The 23361-nt window shown below is 45.7% G+C and overlaps 3 protein-coding genes across 7 annotated transcripts; 2 read left to right on the forward strand and 1 right to left on the reverse strand.

The window, feature by feature from the left end:
• The first annotated feature begins 150 nt into the window (after nt 1–150).
• Nucleotides 151–18632, forward strand: wdr93 (WD repeat domain 93). 5 transcript variants are annotated; one of them, XM_086025010.1, is made up of 18 exons: nt 151–336; nt 532–643; nt 1487–1688; nt 1800–1864; nt 1949–2027; nt 2131–2195; nt 2673–2742; nt 2859–2928; nt 3002–3066; nt 3747–3833; nt 3910–4041; nt 5767–5971; nt 6121–6181; nt 6268–6424; nt 7774–7963; nt 8087–11795; nt 11926–13035; nt 18478–18632. In XM_086025010.1, exons 2-16 carry the CDS (start codon nt 539–541, stop codon nt 8160–8162), a joined length of 1629 nt encoding a protein of 542 aa, XP_085881136.1. In that variant the 5' UTR covers nt 151–336; nt 532–538; the 3' UTR covers nt 8163–11795; nt 11926–13035; nt 18478–18632. The 5 variants fall into 5 exon arrangements, with proteins under 5 accessions (XP_085881136.1, XP_085881135.1, XP_085881138.1 ...); XM_086025009.1 differs by having other exon boundaries at nt 8087–13035; XM_086025012.1 differs by having other exon boundaries at nt 2901–2928; nt 8087–13035.
• On the reverse strand, nt 10112–15065 carry LOC147149528 (putative gonadotropin-releasing hormone II receptor). Its single transcript, XM_086025015.1, has 4 exons — nt 14818–15065; nt 12480–13003; nt 11910–12114; nt 10112–11746 (listed from the first exon to the last, which is right to left on the reverse strand). The coding sequence occupies exons 2-4, from the start codon at nt 12981–12983 to the stop codon at nt 11205–11207; spliced, it is 1251 nt and encodes a 416-aa protein (XP_085881141.1). The 5' UTR covers nt 12984–13003; nt 14818–15065; the 3' UTR covers nt 10112–11204.
• A 397-nt stretch (nt 18633–19029) lies between the features above and the next one.
• ddias (DNA damage-induced apoptosis suppressor) lies at nt 19030–23361 on the forward strand. Its single transcript, XM_086025008.1, has 5 exons — nt 19030–19737; nt 20468–20629; nt 20795–20903; nt 20991–21298; nt 22012–23361. Exons 1-5 carry the CDS (start codon nt 19616–19618, stop codon nt 23105–23107), a joined length of 1797 nt encoding a protein of 598 aa, XP_085881134.1. The 5' UTR covers nt 19030–19615; the 3' UTR covers nt 23108–23361.

Genomic DNA, 23361 nt, shown 5'->3' on the forward strand with positions numbered 1-23361 from the left:
CACGACCGTCCTTCTGTCCGTCAATAATTAAAAAGTAGAAAGGATGACGTCTCTGAGAGTGTCTCTGAAAACGGAACATTTTCCTCCCAAATAACGCTCTTTGTTTTGGCACTTGTGCATTCGTACTGCTGATTGCTTCCGCTCCCTAACCTCGCGTCAACGCCCGACTCATCAAGTCAGCACATCGAGTCCATGGAGACGCGGTTGTCATGACGACAGGCCCGCGCACGCGAAATTGTGGTGACGTTGTGATGTGTTTGGCAGTTCTTTGAGCGTCGTCTCAACATTTTGCACACTACCCTTTTCGAAACGGTTTTAAAACGACTCCACGAACTGGTAAGTAAACAAGCAGTTCATTAAAACCAGCTCGCGTCGCAATAAATGTCCATATCAGCGGCGTTTTGCCACGGGCGGTTAGCCTTATGTTTTCAACAGTTAGCATTAGCGAGCTCAACTTTACAGGTATGTCGAAATGACTTTAACCTGACTGTAAACAGTTCCCTTTGAACCCTTTTTAACCCTCTTTATCAGGTTGTCCATGTATAACACAAAAGCTTCAGCAGAGTCAGAAATGACGGCTGCTGGCAGTGCACGGAAATTCATCAAGAAACCAGCCACGTTTCACCTGACCAGTGCCACAAAGGTAAGCACTTTCACTTGCCTTCATTTCCGTATGCAGTGGCGTTTATTGAACCGACTGCAAATAGTACACGTCAGTCAATTTTTATAGTGCAATGTCTGTCCTATAGTTTAGTCAATACAGCTAGTAGGGATGGGCGATCGAGTACCGAAAACCGAAAACCGATCCGAGATATTGGTAACCGGCCAAAATCACCCTTGTTTCAAGTTATCGGGCCGGTCGCCCTCTTGCGGCTGTTTTACTGTCACGAACTAATAACTGATAACTAATAGCATGCATGACTGACAGACAGAATGTTATTTTGAGTAAACTGTATCCATGTCAATCCTCTCACATGCCAGGCAGGCTTAGCTACCGTACAGTACTAGTCAAGTCAAATTTATTTAGGGTTAGGGTTTTTATCATATATATATATATATATATATATATATATATATATATAGTAATACAAATATTTACTTTTCTGCTCTGCTGCATTAGTGCATGTTAACGAATATGGTGCATTCAGACTTACTGTTGATAAATTTGCGCTATGTGTCAACAGCGTCGGAATGGAAGTCAGTCTTAAACTGAGGGGCCTTTCTCATTAACTGCAATGTCAGCTTTACAGATACCATGTCTGCTCTTCAGGTTGAGATGTAGGTTGTTACGTAGACCCCTACCCTGACAAAAACAAGAGACATCTGTTGCCAAGGTGGCATTTATTCAAGTGGAGGAAGCACCATGGCAATTAAATGGAGCACAATTGTTGTTGTTGTCTTTTTTTTGAAATGGAGTCTACTTATTCTTCAGCTTTCAGTGATTTCTCAGTCCACTGTGTTTCGCCTGTTGTGTGTCATGCTGCAGCTTCCAGAAAACACCAATTGCCTGTCGTGTTCGGATGACGGCACATACCTCAGCCTGGGCCACTCCGGCGGCTTTTCCGTGTGGTCCGCGAGTAGTCTGAGCCGTGAGTCCGAGTGGCTGCAGGACAGGCTGGAGATGACCTCCATTCACATGACCCGCGGCGGTGAAACTGCCTATTTGCTGGGCACGATTGACGACATGGGTCGGTCCTCCGCGCTCGGCCTGTCTCTGTTACCAGATGATCTGGAGACGGCACTTTTGTGACATCTTGCGTGCCAGTGAAAGTTCAATTGTGAAAACCGTGTGTCCTCAGGTGTTGCCAGAGTCTTTGTGTATAACGTTGAAGGCATTTATGCCTTCAGTGTTATTAACATGCTGGTGAGTTTTGTGACATCAACACTATGGATACATTCACACAGAATGTGTCCACCATTTGATCGGCTTTTTTTCCCCTCGTGTCAGGATGACGTTAACAAGAGGAGTGTTTGCTTGCACTTTGAGCTATCAAAAGGAGGCGAACATGGCGCCATAATAATGAGGTGTAAGTTGACTTATTATTCTCATTTGACCAGCTTCATTCCTTTCTTTCTCAATTTGTAGTTCAGTCTTCATATTTGAACACAATGATCCATTTCTTTTTTCAGGCAACAGTGAAATTTGGCTCGAAATCTATTACTTTCCCGTACAGGACTGGCTGAGAGAGTTAAAGGTCGTATCGCATATTTTGCTTTAGTAAAAACGTATATTCCAAACTCTTGAAACATGTTCTAGAGAATATGATAGACCGTGATTATACAATGTGAAAAAGTACTTGCTCCCTCCTCAAATTCGTATTTTTTTGAACAGTGGGCCCCCGCATACTCACAGTTTGGCACTGGTGGATTCACAGAAATTTTTTCCAGCATTTTTAAAAATATTTGTGGAGGGGCGGGGTTTCCCTATTTCTCGTATGTTTTGGGGGGGAAAACGCATACGTCATTGTTTCTAAAAAAAAAAAAAAAAAAGACAAATCCCCTTAATGCATTTCACTTGCATGCGGATTTTGACTTTTCACGACAGTCCTTATCCCCCATGAGTAGCAGCGGTCCACTGTATATCCTCTGGCCTTTGACAGTCAATCCTCAATTTGTCCATCATTTTGCAGAGAGAAAAAGGGTCCAGTTGAATCCCGATTGTGTTTTTACAGGATCCCAAAATTTCAGCCAACATGAAATGGTCTTCTGCTGTTCGTGTGAATCGAGTCAATCCCTCGACAGGTATTGTTATCATCTCAAATAACAACAACACAAAAACGTTCCACGGTGCCTTGTTGAATGAGGGGAAACAAAATGCAATTGAGAAAATGAGCCAGCGTGCTTTTGTTGTTTTGCAGCAAGCTCCACAGAGTTCCCCAACATCTTGTCTCACTTTTTAGTTTTGGATGAAACAAGCGAGCCACCGCGGTAAAACCAAAAGCACGCACGGGAGGCGGAGAGAAGAGCGCCTCTGTTGCTAATTGGGCTGAATCTTTTCCAGACAGTGCACTCCTCACTTTCTTCTGCGCTGCGGTCACTCTTCTGAAAAGAATAAAGCAAAGCCAGGTTTGTCAAGGACAAGTCGTCCAACCTTTTCAAGACATCCCATTGGATCACATTGCTTGTCCACGGGTGCAAATCATACGTCTGTTTTGATCGGTCCACTTTGAGCACCAACTGTCTGCGCGCATTTCCGATCCTACCTTTCACTTCTCCTCCATGCTACAGTTGCTTTACTATGCCAGACTATCGAGTCGTGTATTGTTCTGTACTCTACTACCTTTAATTACCAAACTACATTGCACTTTATTATACTATATCATCAAGAAGAATTTATATTTACAATACCCATACTAGCTTTAACTTGACCTATATGGTACATATACACTGGGACCGTATACTGTACCAAATCGTTGCTGTCCTGTGAAAAACACTTCTGTCCATTTTTCGTTTTTTTTTTCTCCATTTTTTTAAACGTTCACATTGATGGGTTGTCCGTAATGTGGAAAGCCCATTAAAGTAAAAATGGACACACGTGTTTTTCACAGGACGTTGACAAAATGTTACTATACTAACTTGACTGTTTGGTACCTTATACCAAACTACGTCTCGTTACTACACTACCTTTAACAATTAGACGGTACATTTCCCATACTATAGTCAACTCAAGTCAAGTCAGGTTGCGAAAGACGGCTCTGTGGCTTTCCTGGCCAATGTGATTGTTGGCATTCCCTCCTGTCTCATAGGATCCCCACTGGCTGTCTGCTTTTGGTGGAACGGAAGCTACAATCTTCTCTACTTGACGCTATCCAAAACAGCAAAGGCCAAACAAGGTCAAGGCAGATTTGACGGCGCTTGAGCTGAAGAGCCGCATCTCGACCGCGTTTGACCTCCTCTGTTGCCGAGCAGATCCCGAACCTCCACCGTTGGTGCTGTGGCCCAACGCGGCTGAAATCGTCTGCTCCGCCGTCAGCCGCTGCACTCGTTTCATTGCGCTGGGCCTCAGCAACGATTTGCTGTGTGTCTGGGACAGGCTGTCTGGTCAGTATGCACACCATAAATCATCAAAGTCTTGGAATTTCCATTTTTTAAAAATCAGCGCACTAGCGTTAGTGCTAGTATGGTCATTTTTTCACACGGTACATGCAGACAATTTGCACTTGAATCCTACCCGAATCAGACAAAATACACTTGCACCAAATCTTGTACTTTCGACCTCTTGATGCCCTCCATGCCAACAAAACCATTTTCAAGTAGGACTTCAACGTGATCTTGTCTTTGCCACGTGCTTGTTCTTCCTCTGAAAGACATTTTGTCCCGCCTACACAAGGGACATGTGCCAGAAAACGTGTCATTGAAGTTGTTAGAAGAGTCAATGGAGAAGATGATTGAAAAGACCGGCACAAGGGATTCTCGGACTCCTGTCAAGTCTCTTGCTTGCTTGCTTGCTTGCTTGTGTCAAAAGCTCAGCCAGAGTGCTATTTACTTTGCCAAAACCACTCGCAACAAAAGCACCGCCCGAGTCACATTGTGGCATCAAAACATCAGTCTTAAACAATTGCAGTATAGCACAGCTGTCTGAGTTCAATGACTACAAAATCCTTGGCCAGCAGCCTTACAGTAGGTGCTCCAAAAGTGGGTGCTATGGCCTTAAAATGAAATCTTTTTTTTTTTCCCCCTCAAAAATGCGATTTCTGATTTGAATCGTTTTTCCGCTTTAGCATAATACGCACTCGGCTATAATACGCCTCCCCCAAATCGCCCTTTCAAAGCAGATTTTCCTCTGCATTCATGCACTCTGCGTTCCCCCAATTTGCTGGTTTCCATGCCCCAATAATTAACATCTGCATAGTAATTAGATAGATAGGCATTTCTTGTCTTCAGGCACATTTTTTTGCTGTTAAAAGGAGTTATCTTAGTCAACACTTGAGCCCGCAGATACGAATGCCGCTAGTGGTACCGAGATGCAACATGCCCCTTTTGAGCTGCGTGCCTATGCGTAGTTCTTGAATGTGCACAGCACAAGCTTTGGCGTTGGCAAAAAAGTAAACCTCACAAATTACGCTTGACAAATGAGCAATAGTGGCAATTATTTAAAAAACGACCACATTTGGAACATAAGACATGAAATATCATATCGGAACAAACATACACCTTTTTCGGTACCAGGTGATTTGCCCCCCTCCCCGACCACCGTACAGTATGTTTAATACCCCCTTTATACTCAGACTACCTCCGAAAAATGTTCAGCAAGGAAGCAAATACCTTTCTAACGTGTCAATAAAGCAATGTGGAAATGGGCGATGTTGCCGTAAAAAAGACATCAATAAAAAAAGTGAAAATGTCAAAGGCAAGTTTAATATGTTGAAGCTCTTGTAAGTGATGTCATTCAGTGCGGTTGTTGTAGCTAATGAAGCACCTTTCTATCAAGAGTACACGACGCATGAGCTAGAAATGTGACTTTAGTGGCAAAGGTGAGCTGAAGCCCGCCCGCCAGCTGCTGTGACATGTGGAAGAAGCCCAACCCCCGCAGCTGTGCTACGCACGCAGCTGCACACTTGCTTGTGGCGGGGGCCAACGACAGATATATTTAGCATTTCCCTCAGAGCAACTCAGCCAAAACACGATAATGAGGCCGCTCATCAGTTTGAGGAAAGAAAGGCGTCCGAATGACTGCCAAGCTAACGGGCATTTGTGGCCTTATTAATCGCTTTGTTTGAGCTTCGCGGCTGTGTGACTGTCGCTCCTTGTGCGTCTCTCCCTCAGGCTCCCCGTTGTCGATCTCCGGAGCAACAACAGACAGTGCCTTCCTCAGGCTGCAGTTTGCGGATTACTGGCCGGCCTGCGCTGATAATAGCCAGACTTTAATGGCCGGTGAAATCCACCTGGTGACACTTTGCGAGAGCGGCGCCGTTCACGTCGTAAGCGCGGGCCGAGGCGCGGCGACCGGCTCTGAGCAGCTCTCGCCCAGGTCGGCGCGGCTCGTCGCGGCTTTCTGTAGTCGATACACACCCGCCCTCAATCGAAAAGCGAAAAGCCGCCATACACGGACCGCAGAGGGGATTCACTCGACCGGCGTTGCCCATGCCAATAAGTTGCCATCTCTTGTTTCATGCACAGGCCAAAAGACAGCGGCGACCTGCCGACCGTGACGGCATCGGTGCCCTTCCTGCAGGGCTTGGTAGGCGAGCGGCTTATTGAAAGCGGAAACCTTGGCCCAAGCCGTTGCCAAAGCACTTTTCATTCTCTCCTGGGTTCCTGGGAAAGTCGCTGGTGGTGCAGCGAAATGGGAAGATGTTCCTGCAAGATGTGGTCAACAGAGCCACGGTGTGCGTCTTGAGCCTTCCTGCTCATCTTCAGCTGGCCGCCCCCTGCAGTCCCATCTATTCTCTCAATGTCAACCAGCGCATTCTCTTCATACGAGGTACGCAAAATAAAAAACAGAAAAAAGACTTTTGTTTCCACGCGCGCTAAAATGCAGCGAGTCAAGTGCGAGGCCGTTACGGGCATGAAAGATGAGAAGAAAAGGAGCGGAGGCCTTTATGTGTCCAAATACTGGAGGATTGTTACTTCAATATTCGAAAGGAATGGAACGTGTAACTGCCTTAGCTCCCGTTCATCTTTCCTTTTGTTCGCATTTTCATATGTGCGTAAATGCACCAGTTTAATGTTTTTCACCCATTAAGGCCTAAAGCGCCTGGCTCAGCAGTTCCCCAAAACCAAAGTGCGACTTTGGCATCACCCTCTAAAATGAAAGTTTCCCCGAAATTCTCCACCCACAAAATAATCAATATCTCCACAGGAGTCCCCAACTTTTTGGGTGGTTGGTGGAAGAACCTTTCCAAATACGTCTGTTTGTTTTACTCGTCCTTTGCTAGCTTGTGCATTTAATATTAGCGTTACGTGACGGAGACAACTTGACACATGCGTTAAGAGTCAGTCATAGAGGGATGTAACGGAGAGAATCAGGTCACTTTTCAAACTAAAATAGTTTTCAGCCTCGGATAATAAAGGAACCGGAAGTACCGCTGCCTTTGATATTTTCTTTTGTCCGTACGTCCCGCCGCGGCCCGATCCAAAGTGGGCTACGGCCCGGTACCGTACCGTACCCTGCTGTAGCAGATGTAAACATCATTGCAAAAGAATTAGAGAGCTTTATTCATCTTTACTGTCGAATATGGGAAAATAAAGTGTCAGTGCAAGAGAAGCACTATTTTAAATTTTTTTTTTTTTTTTTTTTTTTTTAAAGTGTGGTAATTACCATTCTGGTAATTGGTCACAAAGACCTCGATATTGTCATTGTCTACAACCATACATCACATTTGACTTGTTCCACTGGTTCCAAGTCCCCAAGCGCGTCGTCTATATCGCCGCCGTTACTCATTTCAGAGCTCCCGCGATCGACGGCGACCGCCATTACGGCTCTAAAGATTTCCGGAACATCCGCCGCGGGCTTACGGCAGCGTCACGTACATATTCTGATACATTTCATTGGTTAAGAGACCCATAATGAAATAATACAAATTTTTAAAAAGAAGAAGAAAATGGCCAATACGCTCTCCTGGCTATAAAGGTAAAAAGACGCAAGAGCGCTTCCGGCTCTAGTGGTAGAAACGCGGTTCTGCGCTCCCGGCCTTAACGGGTTAATTGAACTACTGAAATTGTTGCACTTTTCAATGATGTTCTGCTTTATTGCGATGCACTTATTTGTGGTATTACGACACATAGTATCGCAGTATTATGGTCAGCGTATCACTTGTGCGTGCCCACCAGCCGAGCCGGAGCCCAGCCCCGGCACTTCCTCCCACGACGATCCCACGAATCAGAGTCAGCTGCTCGTGCTGCGTTTTGACGAGCACGACGCCATCAAGCCATATGTTGTCTCGCATCCACAATCCCCATGGCAACAAAAAACAAGCGTCGTTACCGGAGAGGATGCCTGCAACTTGTATCTCCAGCAAAGGTTTGCAAAGTTTCATCCCACCCCCTCCTGCCGCCTGTACGCCTTTTGGTGTCAGCGTTTAGTTGCGCGACAATTTGTCCCGTTTTTTGAATATGGTCACATTAGTTGTGTTTTCATTTGCAGAGCTCTGTCGATGGACGAGAGGCACAAAGCTATCACGCAGACTTGGAAGCGACTGAGGTGTGCCACCACCACGTAAAAGCGTCATGAGCAGCAAGTCGTTTCTCTTTTAGTCAGAGGTCACGTTTTCATGAGAGCCACACATCAGTACTTGTACTTTGACTTGCTATTTTGATTGGTTTTGCGATCGAGCTTACAACTCAACTCGCCTGTACCGGATATCAAATCGATGTTCCCCATTGAAATGAATTGTAATGGCTAAACTGTTCCAACCCATTCAAATGGGTTTTAAAAGGAAGTTATCTGCGTATTATAAAATGTCAAAGGGAAAAACATCATAAAAGAAGATGTAGAGAAATAGACTGGGTTTATAACGTGTCATTAAACTGAAAATCACACGTACACGCACACACCGGGGTATTTGTGTGTTGACATGTGCCTTTAAATTGGCGCGGCCCACCGAGTGACGTTGCGAGCTCCGACTCCAGCTCACGTTGGCCATTTACATGCGCTGAAGTCACTTTCGAGGTCTTCGCCATGCTCCTTGCAAGTTTTGTATTCATTTCAATCTTTCTGCTGTTCCATATCTGAAGTTTGCGCGCGCTTCACTTGTTGGCCTGCGGTACCAAGTCATGGCTCTTAACTGGATCCGATTTTAAGTTGATGCACTCTTTTGTCAAGGTGCCACTGTCTGTTCCAAAATGCAACTCTTAATGAAATGCAAGCACTTTTTTCATTTTTTTTTCATGGGGCAGCGTGATGCCTCAGCCTCAGAGATTCATTGATTATTCGTACCCTTACGCGGTTCATTCATTGTATGAGAGCGCACGGCGAAGAGATCAGATACGGATTTTTAATATGTGCTCAAAAGCCAAATAATTGGGAGAGGCGTACAATAGTTGTTGCCAGAGAGCCATCGTGAGGGTGATGAAAGGTGCTCGAGGAATCAAAAAGATTGTTCTTCTGTCACCTTTGCCAGCACTTTGCTCCCAAACAAACACAGCCGTCACCATTTGCTCCTGTGATGTTTGGTCAAATGAGAAATGGTAGAAGTCCAATCCTTATTCTTGGCTTGCCGGTTCAATATTGCTTATTATTCTTCACGTAAGAAAAAGACTCTTTCCCCGAGCGTGAGGGTCAGCATAATGTGTGGATCGTGAGAGCGCATCCATTTCCCCGGCACATGAACCTCATTTTATGCCACGCAGCGATGTTTGATGAAAGCCCCCTGACCTTGACTTCCTCCTCATAAAGTGCTTAAGAGATGCCGCCACGCGTTTGGAAAATACAATTCCTTTGTAAATATGCTGTTTATTTGAGCTGTCTCTGTACATTGTATTGGGGGTTGGGCGGCCTCTGTCATTCAGCTATTGACTCAGCAGCGATCCCCTTGAGCAGCCATTCCGGCCGAGTCTCGAGTATGAGGCGTGTTGACATCATGCGGAGGATGTGCGCGGCATTGTGTGGAGTGCTGCGCGGCGCTCGCTTTGGCCCGAGCGTGCTGGCGCTGTACCCGAAAGGGACTGACGGCGAAGTCGCAGTGAACACTTTGCAAGGCCGCAGCTTGCATTTTGGCGGGCAAACAAAGTGATCCTTTTGAACCAAGCAACGCGCTGAAGTTTATTCATTTCTGCACTGCGTCTGCCTTGGCCAACTCAACACTTTTGAATACGTGCACATTCAAAACACAGTCTGGGAATTGCTATTATTGTCATTTTTCTTTTCTTTTTTTAATAAGAATGAGTTTTTGTACATTTACTAATCACAGGTCAACTTTTATTTTATTTATTTTATTTAACTGGGGCCAGACCGTTTTCCAATTAAACATTAAAAAAAAAAAATATATATATATATATATATATATCAATACTATTTTCACATTGCGAAACATTTTTTTCAAATGCATTTTGAATTTATATACTTTGTACTCACCCAAAACATGTTTCTTTTTCCGCTTTTCCCATGTTTTTTACTGTATGATTTCAATCGGAAATTGCTTCATGTTGAGGTCTCCAAATATGGTATAGTCAAGCGCAGAGATGTCGAAAGTACTGACATTCTGTACTTGAGTAAAAGTACAATTACTTGTATAAAAAAAGACTTTGGTCAACGTAAAAGTACTCCTTTAATCAATTACTCAAGTCAAAGTTAAAAAGTACAGTACAAGGCTCTGAAATGTACTTTGTGAGTAAAAGCAAAAAGTACCTTTGCCGGATGCTTCCTCTTCATGTCATGGCTATTCAGTTTGAAAGGTCGGCACTTAACACCCTTTAAACGGACGGGATTGTTTTTTTGTTTTTTTTCTTTTTTTTTAAGTTGTCAAACTTGAAAATGTCAAGGTCTTCCTGAGAGCAAACAAATGGAACCAAATGGTCTACAAGACTAATACAGCATGTTATGCTAAGCTAACATCATTCAATTAACCAGGGCCAAGCTACGGCGGAAGCTAGCTCGACATGTTTTTGTCAGATCGGACGGGGAATTCTTGTAGGCGGCAAGCTTGCGGACTTTATCTTTACACAGGACAGGAATTGTTCACACTCCACATTGTCCATCATTTTCTCATCTTCTCGCCTTCCAGTTCAATGGTCTTCTGTGAGCGGGTAGAATTGCGTCTTCTCGGGTGACGTCATATCTCGAGATAGAGCCAATCGCAAGCTGGGATGTCCGGGACAGGGCGTAACCCTTCATATGATGGGCGGCGTTCCGAACATAACCGTCTAATTTATTTTCGAACCGTCATGCGTCCTGCAAAACCAAAGTAACGACCCCGCTTTGAAAAAGTATCGAGTAAAAACGACAGATACCGGTGTTAAAATGTAACCGATGAAAGTAAAAAGAAAACAAAAAAATACTCTGCAAATTACAAAGTCCAGGAAAAAACTATTCAAGTACAGTCACAGAGTATGTGTACTATTTGAGACGTTGCAACGCAAAAGTATTGGGAGAGCTGGCGAGAAGACGGGGAGTGAAAAAGGTCATCTTTGCCTATTCAATGAGAATGAGAGCGCAAAGGTGTTTGATGGGAAATCTTCCGCACCAAAGTCAACCAAGCGTGCCTTGATGGACTTTGCTTTGTGCGTCACTACAGTGTAGATGTCAACTTTCAATCGTATCGCCTTCATATGACGCTCTCCGGATCCGATGTCTGTGCAGCGTTGCCCGTTGGCACGAAGCAGCTTCGCGGCGTGCCGCCGTCATTATCGCCGTCATTATCGCCGTCATTATCGCCGTCATTATCGCCGCGCGCCGGGGCCGTCTCCCGGCTAGCGGGACCGCCCTCCCGTTTCGGCAGAGCGGCGTTGGCGGCGCCGGCGAAAGATCCGCTGATGAGCGTGTTGGCGTCCGTTTCCGCCGCGGCCCGGGAGCTGCGGCGCAACCTTCGGAGGAGACCCTTGCGGAAGCGAATGGTGAAGAGGCCGTAGATGAGCGGGTCCAGGCAGGCGTTGACCAGGCCGAAGATGAACAGGAGGTGGCTGAGCGAGTGGGAGACCTTCCCTTCCAGGTGGTCGGGGAAGAACCAGTACCACAGGCCCAGCAGGTAGTAGGGAGTCCAGCAGACGACGAAGGACGACACGATGACCACGCTCATCTTGAGGGTCCTCATGCGAGCTCTGGGGATGTTGTTGTTGGAGCAGCGCAGACGGACTTCGGTGGAGGACGCTCAACAGGGCGAGGCACGAAAGGTCGTCGTCACACATTGCATATGCAGGTATTGGCATTGGCATTTGTTTTGTCTACATGCAACGACGAACCATCCATCCAGTCGAAAACAAATGGTAAATCTACCTTGGCTGAAGACAATCCGGGGTTTTGCACAACTCACCGTTGTCCTGTTTCAGGCGCTTGGAGATCCGGAAGAAGATCCTGGTGTAGCACGTGATCATGATGGCCAGCGGCAGCAAGAAGAGGCACAAGAAGGTGAACATGTTGTACGCCGTCTCATGCCAGCGCCTCGCGAAACTCCCTCGGGTGGTGCACTGCGTGAAGTCCTCGGGAAACTTGATGGTCACGTTGTGGAACAGGAACATCTGAGCAGGAGCAGCGACAGGTTCATTTCACGTTCGCCTCCGGCAGCCGCGCTCTCGCCGTTTGCATTTTGAAATGTCACCTTCGCCATTTGTGGCCTCTTTGGCCTGACACTTCAAAGAAGGACCGATCATGAAGACTTGGAGAGAGCTGATTGGAACACTTGCACATATGCAAAATCTGCCAAATGCGCCAGCTAGGAAAGGACTAGCCTTAGGTCATAATTTGATGCTTCTCTCCGGTTATGTTTGGGGGTTTTCCCGTTTAGCCCATATGCCCCCTTGCTCTACTCCTCCTGTCCCTCACCAAGTGCTGAATTGGAAAACGTGTAACAAATGTCCAAGGCTCGGCAAAGCGGCAAGCTGACCTGAGGGACGGACAGCAGAACGCTCATGGTCCACGCCAGCGCCAGCATGAGCCTGTTCCTCTCGCGGGCCCGGTTGATGGCCAGCGGGTGGAGAATGGCCGACTGGCGGTCCAGGCTGATCGCCACGGTGACGAAGGCGCCCGAGTACATGGCCAGGAGCTTGAGGAACATCAGGAGCCTGCAGGCAAAGTCGCCCGCCAGCCACTGCAGCGTGATGTTCCACGCCGCGTCCACGGGCATCACCACCAAGGTCACCAGGAGGTCGGCCAGCGTCAGGTTGACGATGAGCAGGCGGACGCGGGACTTGCGCCCGCCGGCCGCGTGGGCCGCGCGCAGCACGGCCAGGTTGCAGAAGGCCGACACGCCGCACAAGACGAAGGTGACGGTCACCCGCACTTTGGCGGCCGCGCCGAAGGTGGGCAGCAGCGGGCACGGCCACGACGCGTTGCAGCTGCCGTTGGAGGGCTGGACCTGGGCAGAGACCTGATACGGACTAGCGCCCATTTTCCTGAGGAGGACGCATTCTGCTCAACCGCAAGAAGGAAATGATGCATGGGTGAGTCACAGCCTGTGCGCGCTTGCGACATGCGATTCCTTCCACGCTCGCTAGGGCAAATAGCAAAGTCATACATGCGTGGGTGATTCCCCACCACTGTGCCACACTTAACTCGAAAAAGTCACTTGACTTCAAAAGGAGCATCGTTAAGTTACTCCTGACTCCATTTGAAAAGTTACTAAGTTCCATTACAAGTTACTTTATTAGTTACTTTCAGCAAACGCTGACAATAATAATAATAATAATAATAATAATAATAATCCATTCAATTTGGAGCGCCTTTCGAGGCCCTCAAGGACACTTGACCTAACCCCGCTTAACATAGAATTGCCGACCAGTTAATTGAAAGTCCATTTTTAAAGGGGAAGTCAACCCAAACGTTTCAAACGTTTCACCCCAAAACCCCAAACATTTCTTTACAAAAATGTAAAAATAGCAATGGTCCTCAGCCCGTATTCCAAAAACTTCAACCCAAACATTTTTCAAACATAGAATAAGTTCTATGCAAGGCCCACTTGTCGAAAAACGGCATTCTGACTAATATTGCGTTTGTGGAATGTGAGTTAAGCAGTAAAGTCCAGCCTTTTTTGTCCATCTCGGGGGGGCGGCCATTTTGTTACTTGCTGTCGGCCGAAAATGACTTCGCAGTTGCTCAGGGCTCAGGTAACGACCAGTCATGGCTCAGCTTCAGAAAACAGGTGAGCCCCGATTGGTCGTTAGCTCCTTTTCCACTCTTTCCTCCTGACTCACGCGTATTGCTACGTGAGTCCGCAGTAACAGATTTTACGGAAAAAAGAATCCGCGTGAAATCCCACGAAAAAAGCGAAAGATACACAATCGGCCTGTAAACATCAAGAGTGAAGCGCAACATACGGCAGCTAGGGACGACCGTACTGTCCAGCTGTAAGAAATGATCTTTTCGCCACCTTCTTTGTTCGATTTTGTTGTTTTATAGTTTGAGGTGTCACAAAATCAAAATAGTTTAGCGTTCTGCTTGACATATTTCTTTTCAGAAAAATGCTTGTTTTGTCTGCCTTTTGGTCAGAAACTGTTTTTTGGGGGCGAAACCAATGAATGTTCTACAGCTAATTACTAAAGAATGGAAAACACCGAAAAATGACCTTTTTTCCGGCGCACTTTTTCTTTTGACAGCTAGTTAGTATATTGCCACAGAACGCAATATTGGTGGGTCTTGAAAGATAGAGTGAAAATACCCCAAATTAGCGGCGAGCAACCCGGGGGACTGCGAGACGAAGCACTAACAAGTGCTAAGCATGAGTGCACGGCGCTGCCCCAAACATGCAGCATTTACATTCACTCTGTTCCTCTTGAAGTCCTGCACTGGCAAATGTGTGATCGCCCATAATTTCATGCACAACTTTCAAGTGATCATCGCTTGGGTCTTTTTTGCCTCTGCTTGCATTCTGGTTCATTTTGGAAAATGAAAGAATTCAACTGAACTACAAGAACTACAATTGTCAACTATATAAGTGACACTGAACCGGCTGATTATTCTTGCTGTTAGTAATTCGGAGTAAAAATGAAATTGCAATGATTTTTCCGACAGGGCATCTGGACGATGTGCTACGTGTTATTGCACAATTACACACACATACAAATCTACTCAAACTACACGAGTGCTATCTTCTTTTGTCCTACTAAATTCACACCAAATAAATGACAGTAAATTGCATGCATTGATCACATTATACTATGGTCCGATCTTTAATCCCAAAATATATTCCTAAAATTCAGTGGAAATTCACCAGAGACGGTACTTACTCGCTGTGTGGAAACGATGGACTTCTGTGCATGTTTGCTCGGAATTGCGAGAAAAGCCTCCGGGAGAGAGAAAGAAAGAGCTTTTGTTAATGTTGCAAATGCACGCAGCCTTCAACTAAGACGCTCAGCTCAGTCCAGCATGAAGAGCTCCTCCAGAAATGCGTGCACACAAACACGCTGCTGAACATGCAGCCTGCATGTGTGCCAATGAGGGAAGAGCAAAGGTGTGGCCTCCCCTCCAACAGATGCCCAAATAAATGCTGCGCAGTACTGCAAAGGAGGATTAACTCGGAAAAATTCGCTCATTTGTGATGAATGAATAGTAAATGACTGATTGACGTGTGCTGGTTAGTCAACAGGCATTCATTCTGAACTGGACAAAACGGACAAACGAAATCCCCAAATTGAAAGTGGACATTAGGAAGTCTTTGTTTGTCTCTTGAAAAACTATGCAGTACTCTACCTTTTGTAACCAAATTTGCAGAGGCGAAGCGTGTCTAACCAGCCCATTGCCCCGGCACAAAAAAAACCCCAAAAAACGTGTGCCCATTTTCCAAGCTATTTTCTTTGCTGAAATTGTCGGGGGCGGGCGCTACTCTATCAAAAGGGCCTGTTGTGTTTCACGTGATATATAATGATGCATTTCCTAGCCCTAGGCGAGGGTGACTGTACATATTTTGCTTGATTGTAGCGGGCTGAAACCTAGAGTGTGTTTTTGGAGGGAAGCTAGGGCAGCTTTACTGTACCTCCGCCTCCAATCCCATCGCAATGATTGCACTCGACTCGAGGCTGGCTTACTCCAATTAGCTGACAGCTGATTAGCCTGGGGGAACGCATCCTTTTCCCACCACGCACACGCATGACGCACGTGTTGTGTTCAGTAAAAAAAACATGAAAAGGTGTCATTGTGTGGTATTATTTGAAGAAAACGAAATTAGTTGTTGTGCTGACGACAGATCGGATGACGTTTTCTGGCAAATGGACGCAGGATGACCGGTAATATCACAGGGTTCACATACCTTTTCTTGCATGTCCGCTGATTCGTATAGCACGCAATGACCCGTTGGCCGAAAGTATTCGGACAACTGCTCAATGTTCTCCGACAGAAAGGTCAATTGGATAAATTGTGGAGTTGTTTTATTTATTGTACTGTTTGTAAAGTGTAAAGTTTGTTCCAGCTCTAGCTGTTATGAATTGCGCTATATAAATCAAATGGTATTGTATTGTATTGTATTGTTCCCCTTCCACTGAATGGGACATTTGATTTGATTACAGTAAGCATTCAGTCCAATGATTTTCTAATGAATTTTCTCTCCTCTACTGTTGCAGACTCGCCGCAGCCACAAACATTCAAAAAAACAACACCACCACCACCGCAGCGCCCAAGGCCATCGTTCCGTTGTTATCTTAGTTATCGCCGGACGTGTCTAGCTGGATTAATTCCCCTGGTTGCGTTCACAGTAGATGAACACAAGGAACAGGCTGACCCAAAACATGTATTATCTTGTTAGCACAGTTCCCTTGAAATCGAAGAAGTGTCAAATGTTCAAATTTGATCCTGTTTGAGCTCTTGCGTTTGTCTTGTCATGATGAACACGGCGCTTGTACAAGCTTTTGCGCTTTGGCAAAGGTCGTGAAAGAAGGGACCTGATGTGCTTCTACAGATGGAAAGGTTACTTTTTATTGCAATTACTGAGATATGGTTTTGGATGGGCGGGGGGGGGGGGGGGCGGGGCAGGACGGCGGCGGTCGAGTGACGAGCTGGCTCACGGTTCTCCGATTCCGGGGTTTGAATCTCAGCTCCGGCGTTTCTCTGTGAGTTTGTGGAGTTTCCATGTTCTCCCCATGATTGTGTGGGGTGCTCCAGTTTACTCCCACATTCCAAATAAAAAAGCATGTTAGGCTAATTAATAAACCTGTGCATGCCAGGCATTTTAACCAGGCTAATTGACAGTGATCCTCAAATGGTGCGTAGAGTGTACGCGGTCAAATATTGGAATCTGCCTCAAAATACATGTACGGCAAACCTCAACCATGGCCTGCCTTATCCACAATCTCGGTGGTGATGGGCAGTCATTTATTCTCATGCATTTGTACGGCTACTGCATACTTTATTTCAAGGGAAAGGATTCCCTGGCCTGGCCACTGTAGAGCGCCTCGTTGTTGGGTTGTGGAAAAGTCCGGTGGGATATACTCTGTCCAGACGCTGGCTGTCACATCTGAAATTCACTCCTGTCTCCCCCTCCCCTACATAGTTGTCAGCCTTTGCAGTAATTGTCTTCAACATTTTGTATTTGAAAACACACGTGCAGCGCCCTTCACATGGTCTTGGACCACATCTTCATCCTGCTTCTGCTGATTTAGCCGCTGACTCACGCACAGTCGTCATACACATTACATCGCGTTTGCCCGTTAGGCTGGAATACTGTTGATTCCATTTTCTCACGGAGTCAAAAAGCTCAGCAAGGCATTCATTCACACTATCATCCTTTTAATTGCTCCCTTCGGGGACAAATTCTGGCGGTGGCACTCATTTTGACATGCGACATTCAGACAATCTGATTAGAAAAGATATACAGTCCAGCACTGTGAAAATATCCAATTGTAGGCTATCATTAGAAAGCATTTGCTCGCGTGACTCCGCTTATACTCCACTTTTATTTGTCACATTTATACATGGATAACACCGCCGTGGGTCTTTATCGACTCAACTGCAGAGAGCATCTTTTAGGAGTAAGGCATTTACTAGGGAGCGATCCCTTAGATTCCTTGTTGGGAATTATTATGTAACAAGTCAATGATTTTAAAGCTTCTACCGTCAATGATGTCGAATGGTTAGTCTGTCCTCGAGCACTTTTTGGACGGCACTTGTTTGACTACTAATTCACATGAAATAGCCGCATCAACAACCGTCCGATAGCATCTGGGCCGATCCGGCGGACAGGCCATTAGCTAATTGGTATTGCGTGGCGGGGAGGGGATGTGTGACATCACATCGCCTTGCCTTCGGCTTCACGTTGCATTAGCGGCACTTCTCGGGCGGAACTAAAGGATTTACGTGAATACTGTAACAGAGTGAGAGATGGGGAGCGCTGACAAGAGTGGAGCCTGAAAAATAAGCTCTTCAAATGTAAAGATGACATGTTTTGGAAGAGATTGTCATGAAGCGCAGCAGGATGTTTTTCACCGCGTTGTCTGTACAGTTGTCGTCTGAAACTTACAAGATAAGAATCTAGCCATTGGTTTCCAAGCCGGGCTAATGTCATGACTCACGTCCAGTCCTACGGCCATAAAGGAGCCACATTTGCCAACTGAAGATCCCACAAATAGCTTGACGATAATTAGGCCATTAATGTTCTGTTTTGCAAAAGTCCCACCATAAATCCCGATGGTCTTGCAATATTGGTCAAGAAGAAGCCACTCACATATTCAACAATTTAAATGTGGTGTATGCTTATAAAATACTAGTACAATCATTCATGATGCCAAAAGTTTTCAAAGTACAAATATGGCGATAAATTCAATAAGGCCTGGAAAGGATGGTTGTTATTTGTTAGACAATCTAGATCGGATTTTGTTTGTTATTAGGGTGTAAAAACACTTATTTACAACACAGTTTTATTTTATTTTTTTTTTTTTATTCTATTTTTATTTTTTAAGGCACGGTGGTCGACTGGTTAGCACGTCCGCCTCACAGTTCAGAGGTCCTGGGTTCGATCCCGGCCCCGGCCTGCATGTGTGGAGTTTGCATATTCTCCTCCTGCCTGCGTGGGTTTTCTCCGGGTACTCCGGTTTCCTCCCACATTCCAAAAACGTGCATGGTAAGTTGATTTGACACTCTAAATTGCCCCTAGGTGTGATTATCAGTGCGGATGTTTGTCTCTGTGTGCCCTGCGATTGGCTGGCAACCAATTCGGGGTGACCCCCGCCCACTGCCCAAAGACAGCTGGGATAGGCTCCAGCACGCCCGCGACCCTTGTGAGGAGAAGCGGTATCGATAATGGATGGATGGATGTTTTTTTTTTTAACTATTTAAAACCAAATTGTTTGGAGAGATCAACAGAAAAAAATCTACCAAAATTGTATTATATTTGACAAGGAGACCAGGCAGGGGTGGGTAAACTTTAGTTCTCAAGGGCCACGTTTTAAAAGTAGTGGGTGGGGGTTGCCGCGTGTACTGTCTGTTAAATATCGTACGGAAACCTCATATGTCCAAATTTGGCTGTTTTAAAAAATATATTTTTTCCCAAATTGATACATCCGACCACACTTGGGTCTATCATTTTTACAACTTATTGACCAATCTAAAGAGTTGAACATAGCTTCCCCTTTTTGACAATGCAGTTAATGGCTTAACAACCATGCCGTATGAAACCCAGGAACAAATATTACAAGACTCTAGATAAAAAAATGCTTGATGGGCATACTTTGCCCACTCCTGATTTATAAACACTTGATTTATTCACAATACAACACATTACAATACAACTTTATTCAAACGGTGGACTGGTGCGTCACCCATAGGATCCATTAGGGGGCGAAAGGTGAGCAAACACCTCCAGGATCCGTGTATGCGTTGAACGCGAAGAAGAAAACTTACTAAACGAAAACGATTGGTTGACATTTTTGAAAACTGTTTATTTTTTTTATTTTTTATTTTTTATTTTTTTACTGAGTTGATTTTCAACTGTTCGCTTCATTTTTGGTTTCCGGCTTTATAAATGATACGTGGCAATGGTGAACTTGCCGAAAAGCAAAACGTTTAGGGAGTTCGCCCTACGACGTTAGCACGTTCAAAATGTCTGTTGGACGAGCTCTGGTGAACTGTACCGTGCTGTCTCTCCAAGATGCCTGCGTGTTTTATCCATGCTGTAAAAATTGCTTCTGCAGAATGGATGTGGAGCCAGACGACACGACGAGGTAAAAGTGTCAAAACGAACTCTAACCATCATGTTTGCTCTTGAGAGGAGTCAGTCTTCTTAACTGTAAGAAATTATACAGAGTATCGATCGTGATAACAGCCTCATGCAACTTAGTGAAGAGGAACACATTTAATGACGTTTAAATGAAACATCAACACCTTAAATATTTTTTTTTTTTTAGAAAAGTACAATCACAGGGAACTTCGCAGTCACTGTAGTATGAATAATATTGTGTAAAAGCACCAATGGCATTTGTTATTGCTGCAGCTTTATCTGAAGAGTTTATGGAAATGCTTTTAAAAGCTGCGTTTGTAGTGCTCCCAAACTCCCCAACACTGTCTTGATATTATGATTCACGTTCATGTGATGCCGTTTCAGGTGAGTTAACAAGTGTGACGTTCTGAGCCAGAATGGTCTGCAGGTCACATTCAGCTCACTTTGTACGTTAAAAGGGAAGCCAAGTCATACATTTTCTTTACCATAATACCGGTGTGTTCTATGCTACCCCACTTGTGTAGAAACGGTATTCTGAATAATTCTGCATTTGTGGAATTTAGAAGAAAAATCCACCCGTTTCAAATTCGTCTCAGGGGGCTGCCATTTTGCCCGTTCCTGCCACTTGCTTGGGTTTGACAAACGTGGTCTAATGAGCTGATGTATTCGTCGACAAGATATATCCTCGGTTTCGTATCTGTATTCACCTTCCCCTTCTTGTGTTTCTACTAAAGATCCAGTTGTTCCAGGTGCGCCTACAGCTGTGTGAGGTATCATCTGGAGTACAGATATCGTCTTTCGCTGTTGGTGACCAGGGACACATGTATATTTGGAGTCACTGTGTTTGGCAGCTGCCTGAACCCATTCTTTGGCATCCCCGCAACTCAATTCCAAAGGTGAGAAGGCATCTTTCAGGCTGCGGTAGAAGAGGATTAAACGCGTTCTGCGAGTATAGTCAACGTCTGTTATCTGTACGGGCAATGTTTGAAGCACCGTTTTAACATTCACAACTCCCGTACAAGTGTATTTGGTCAGTCTGGCTTTCTTTTGTGATTTGACAGGGTCTTGGAGAACTCGGATGGACCGCCTGAGGCATCAACCAGATCCAAATTGCTGGCAAGGGCTGTCGAGGACTGTTTTGTTGGCAGACATCTTGTCTTTGGAATAAAGGTGTGTTGGAAGCCTTGCATCAAAACAATGGCCGTCGTGTAATTGCAATATGTGTCCGCCCCTGCCCCTCTTCTCTTTGCTCTGCAGGTGACAGATTCAAAATGTTGCCCATGGTCGGTAGATTATAATCGGGGTGCTTCTGATAGCACCAACACGGCCCAATTTACTGCCACTCAGCTGATTTTCCCGAAAGCCGCATGCCTGGAAGGCCACTCTGTCCTTAGTTACTATCGACGACTCCTCCGGAAAGCAGAAGAACATCAGCGGGAATCTGTTGATCCCAACAAGTCCTGCGGAATCCCGACAACACCGCGACTACGGATTCCTGGAGATTCTGCTGCCGGCAGCTTCAACAACGTCACTCTCTCCCGTCTTTTTTCCCACTCCCTGCAAAGGTAATGCATCATCCACCCAGCCATTTTCTCTAGCGCTTGTTCTCACTAGAGCCGCAGGTTGTAATTCAAATAAAAACGCTGCTTATCGCATGTCTACCAAATTCAGTGGATCCCTGAGTGGGCACACTTTTGTGCTCTAGGATATTTCAAAATAAATAAACGCTTTTATAGTTGATTTGATTATAATTCATTCGTTCAAAAATCCAAATACCAAATTGTTGAACGTAAAATTGTTTGTGTGACATTTTATATTCGTCAATGAAAATTTCCCCACTGTGGGATCAATAAAGGCATTCTTATCTTATCTTATCTTATCTAATCAAATAACCCATTATTTGATTTTATACATTCATTAAAAGAACTGTAAATGAATAAATATAGTTTATTCATTTTATTTGAGAAAAATGCACCTTTAAAGCAAGAAATATTTCAGTATTCTTGACAATGTCAATTCTCAGTGGGCCGGATTGAATAAAGTCTGCTTTGCCCACCGCTGGTGTATCTGCTCTCTGGCCAGAACATGAGGCACACTTGCACGATCTCATGAGACTTGATCATTTGTTTGAAATCAGTGGACAGCGCTCTAAACTCGGCAGTACATGACGACCTTCTCTCTCCGCTCCGCGACGATGATTTGCGTGCGGCGAAAGCAGTAAGAGTGCCTCGTGCGAAATGTAAACGGCAATTCCGGTCACGTTTGTTCCCGCTCGCAGGTCGCGGCGGCACGACGGCAGCCTAATTCCCACGCCGCCATGGCAACAATCACTGGGACTTGTTACTTCATCCGCCGAGCAGGAGGAAGAAGAGGAAGACTGCCGCACGCTCCATGACAACCAATCAACTGGCAAAGAGCAAAGACGGAGCACTTTTTTTGACACGCCGCCCTTTTCTGTGTGCTCGCCAGCCAGAAATGTCCTCAAGTCTTCCATCTTGAACCAGTTGACGCTTTCCATGCCTTCACGTGTGACTTATCCGCTGGTCTCCGAGTGTCAGGCCTCCAGACAAGCGGACGATTCTCTCGTGTTGTGTTCGTTGGTGTGGGAGGATTTGCCTTTTTCTGAGAGCCTGACAGAGTTTTTGAATGAGGAAGATCAACATTTCCGCACAACAAGAGACAACAACTTGCCTCAGCAATGCATTTCAGCTGGTAGCAATAACACAACGGCGCCAGCAAGCAAGTCTCGGACTTTAGCGGACGTCGCTAACGCGAGTGTGCTGGATGAAGACAGTGAAGAAGTCTACAATTGTTCCCTGGACCTGTTTGGTTTAAGCTCTGTGGATCCACACGAGGAAGACGTGCAGCCTCCGAGGCGTCAAAAGTGTGCCAAAAGGGCCACCGATGTTGATAAAACACCTTCTCGAGACGTGACAACTCACTGGGATCATACGCGTCGTCTCGACTTTAGGCCATCTTCTCAGTCCACTCCCGTTGTTCGAGTGCGCCCTTCCTCCTCTCCCTCACATACTTTGTCGTCCGCTCGACACAAACACTCTTTAAAAAGACGATCCGGGAAGCAGCGTTTTGCTATCCGGCGACCGGCAAGTGAATGCGACACGCCTCGGAGCCGGTCGGACAGCAGCAACTTTGTCGCCGTCCCTCCCGCTGCCGCTGAATTCGAGGTGGAAAATGTTCGCGCTCAGGGAAGAAGGCCGTCACGTCCGGTGCAAACAAAGCAGCAGCGTGATGCAGCAGGATGTGCTGGAAACACACACTTGGATCACACGATCAGTGAAACGGCAGCTAATGGTTCCCTGTCGAAGGACCAAGCATGTGATTGGTCCAGAGATCTGTTCTCGGACTCGCTCTGACAACCTGTGTCCGCTCCTCTGTTTAATGGGCTGATGGAGCTGATTTTAGCAAGTGGACAGGATAGAACGGTGGAACCTCTAGAGCCAAAAGCAATCCATTCTGCATGGGACACTTTTGATTTGCTCACCTTTTACCATGTGAAGTGAAATGAGATGAAAATGAGTCAACTCTACGATCATCATCGGACTTTTATTGACTGTTCATCCAATGTTTTAAGTACCATTGATAATAAAAAAACGAACCCCTCTTAGTA

This window comes from Filicampus tigris, chromosome 3, assembly GCF_054856515.1.
Source record: "Filicampus tigris isolate MCC_2025a chromosome 3, RoL_Ftig_1.0, whole genome shotgun sequence".
Lineage (NCBI taxonomy): Eukaryota > Metazoa > Chordata > Actinopteri > Syngnathiformes > Syngnathidae > Filicampus > Filicampus tigris.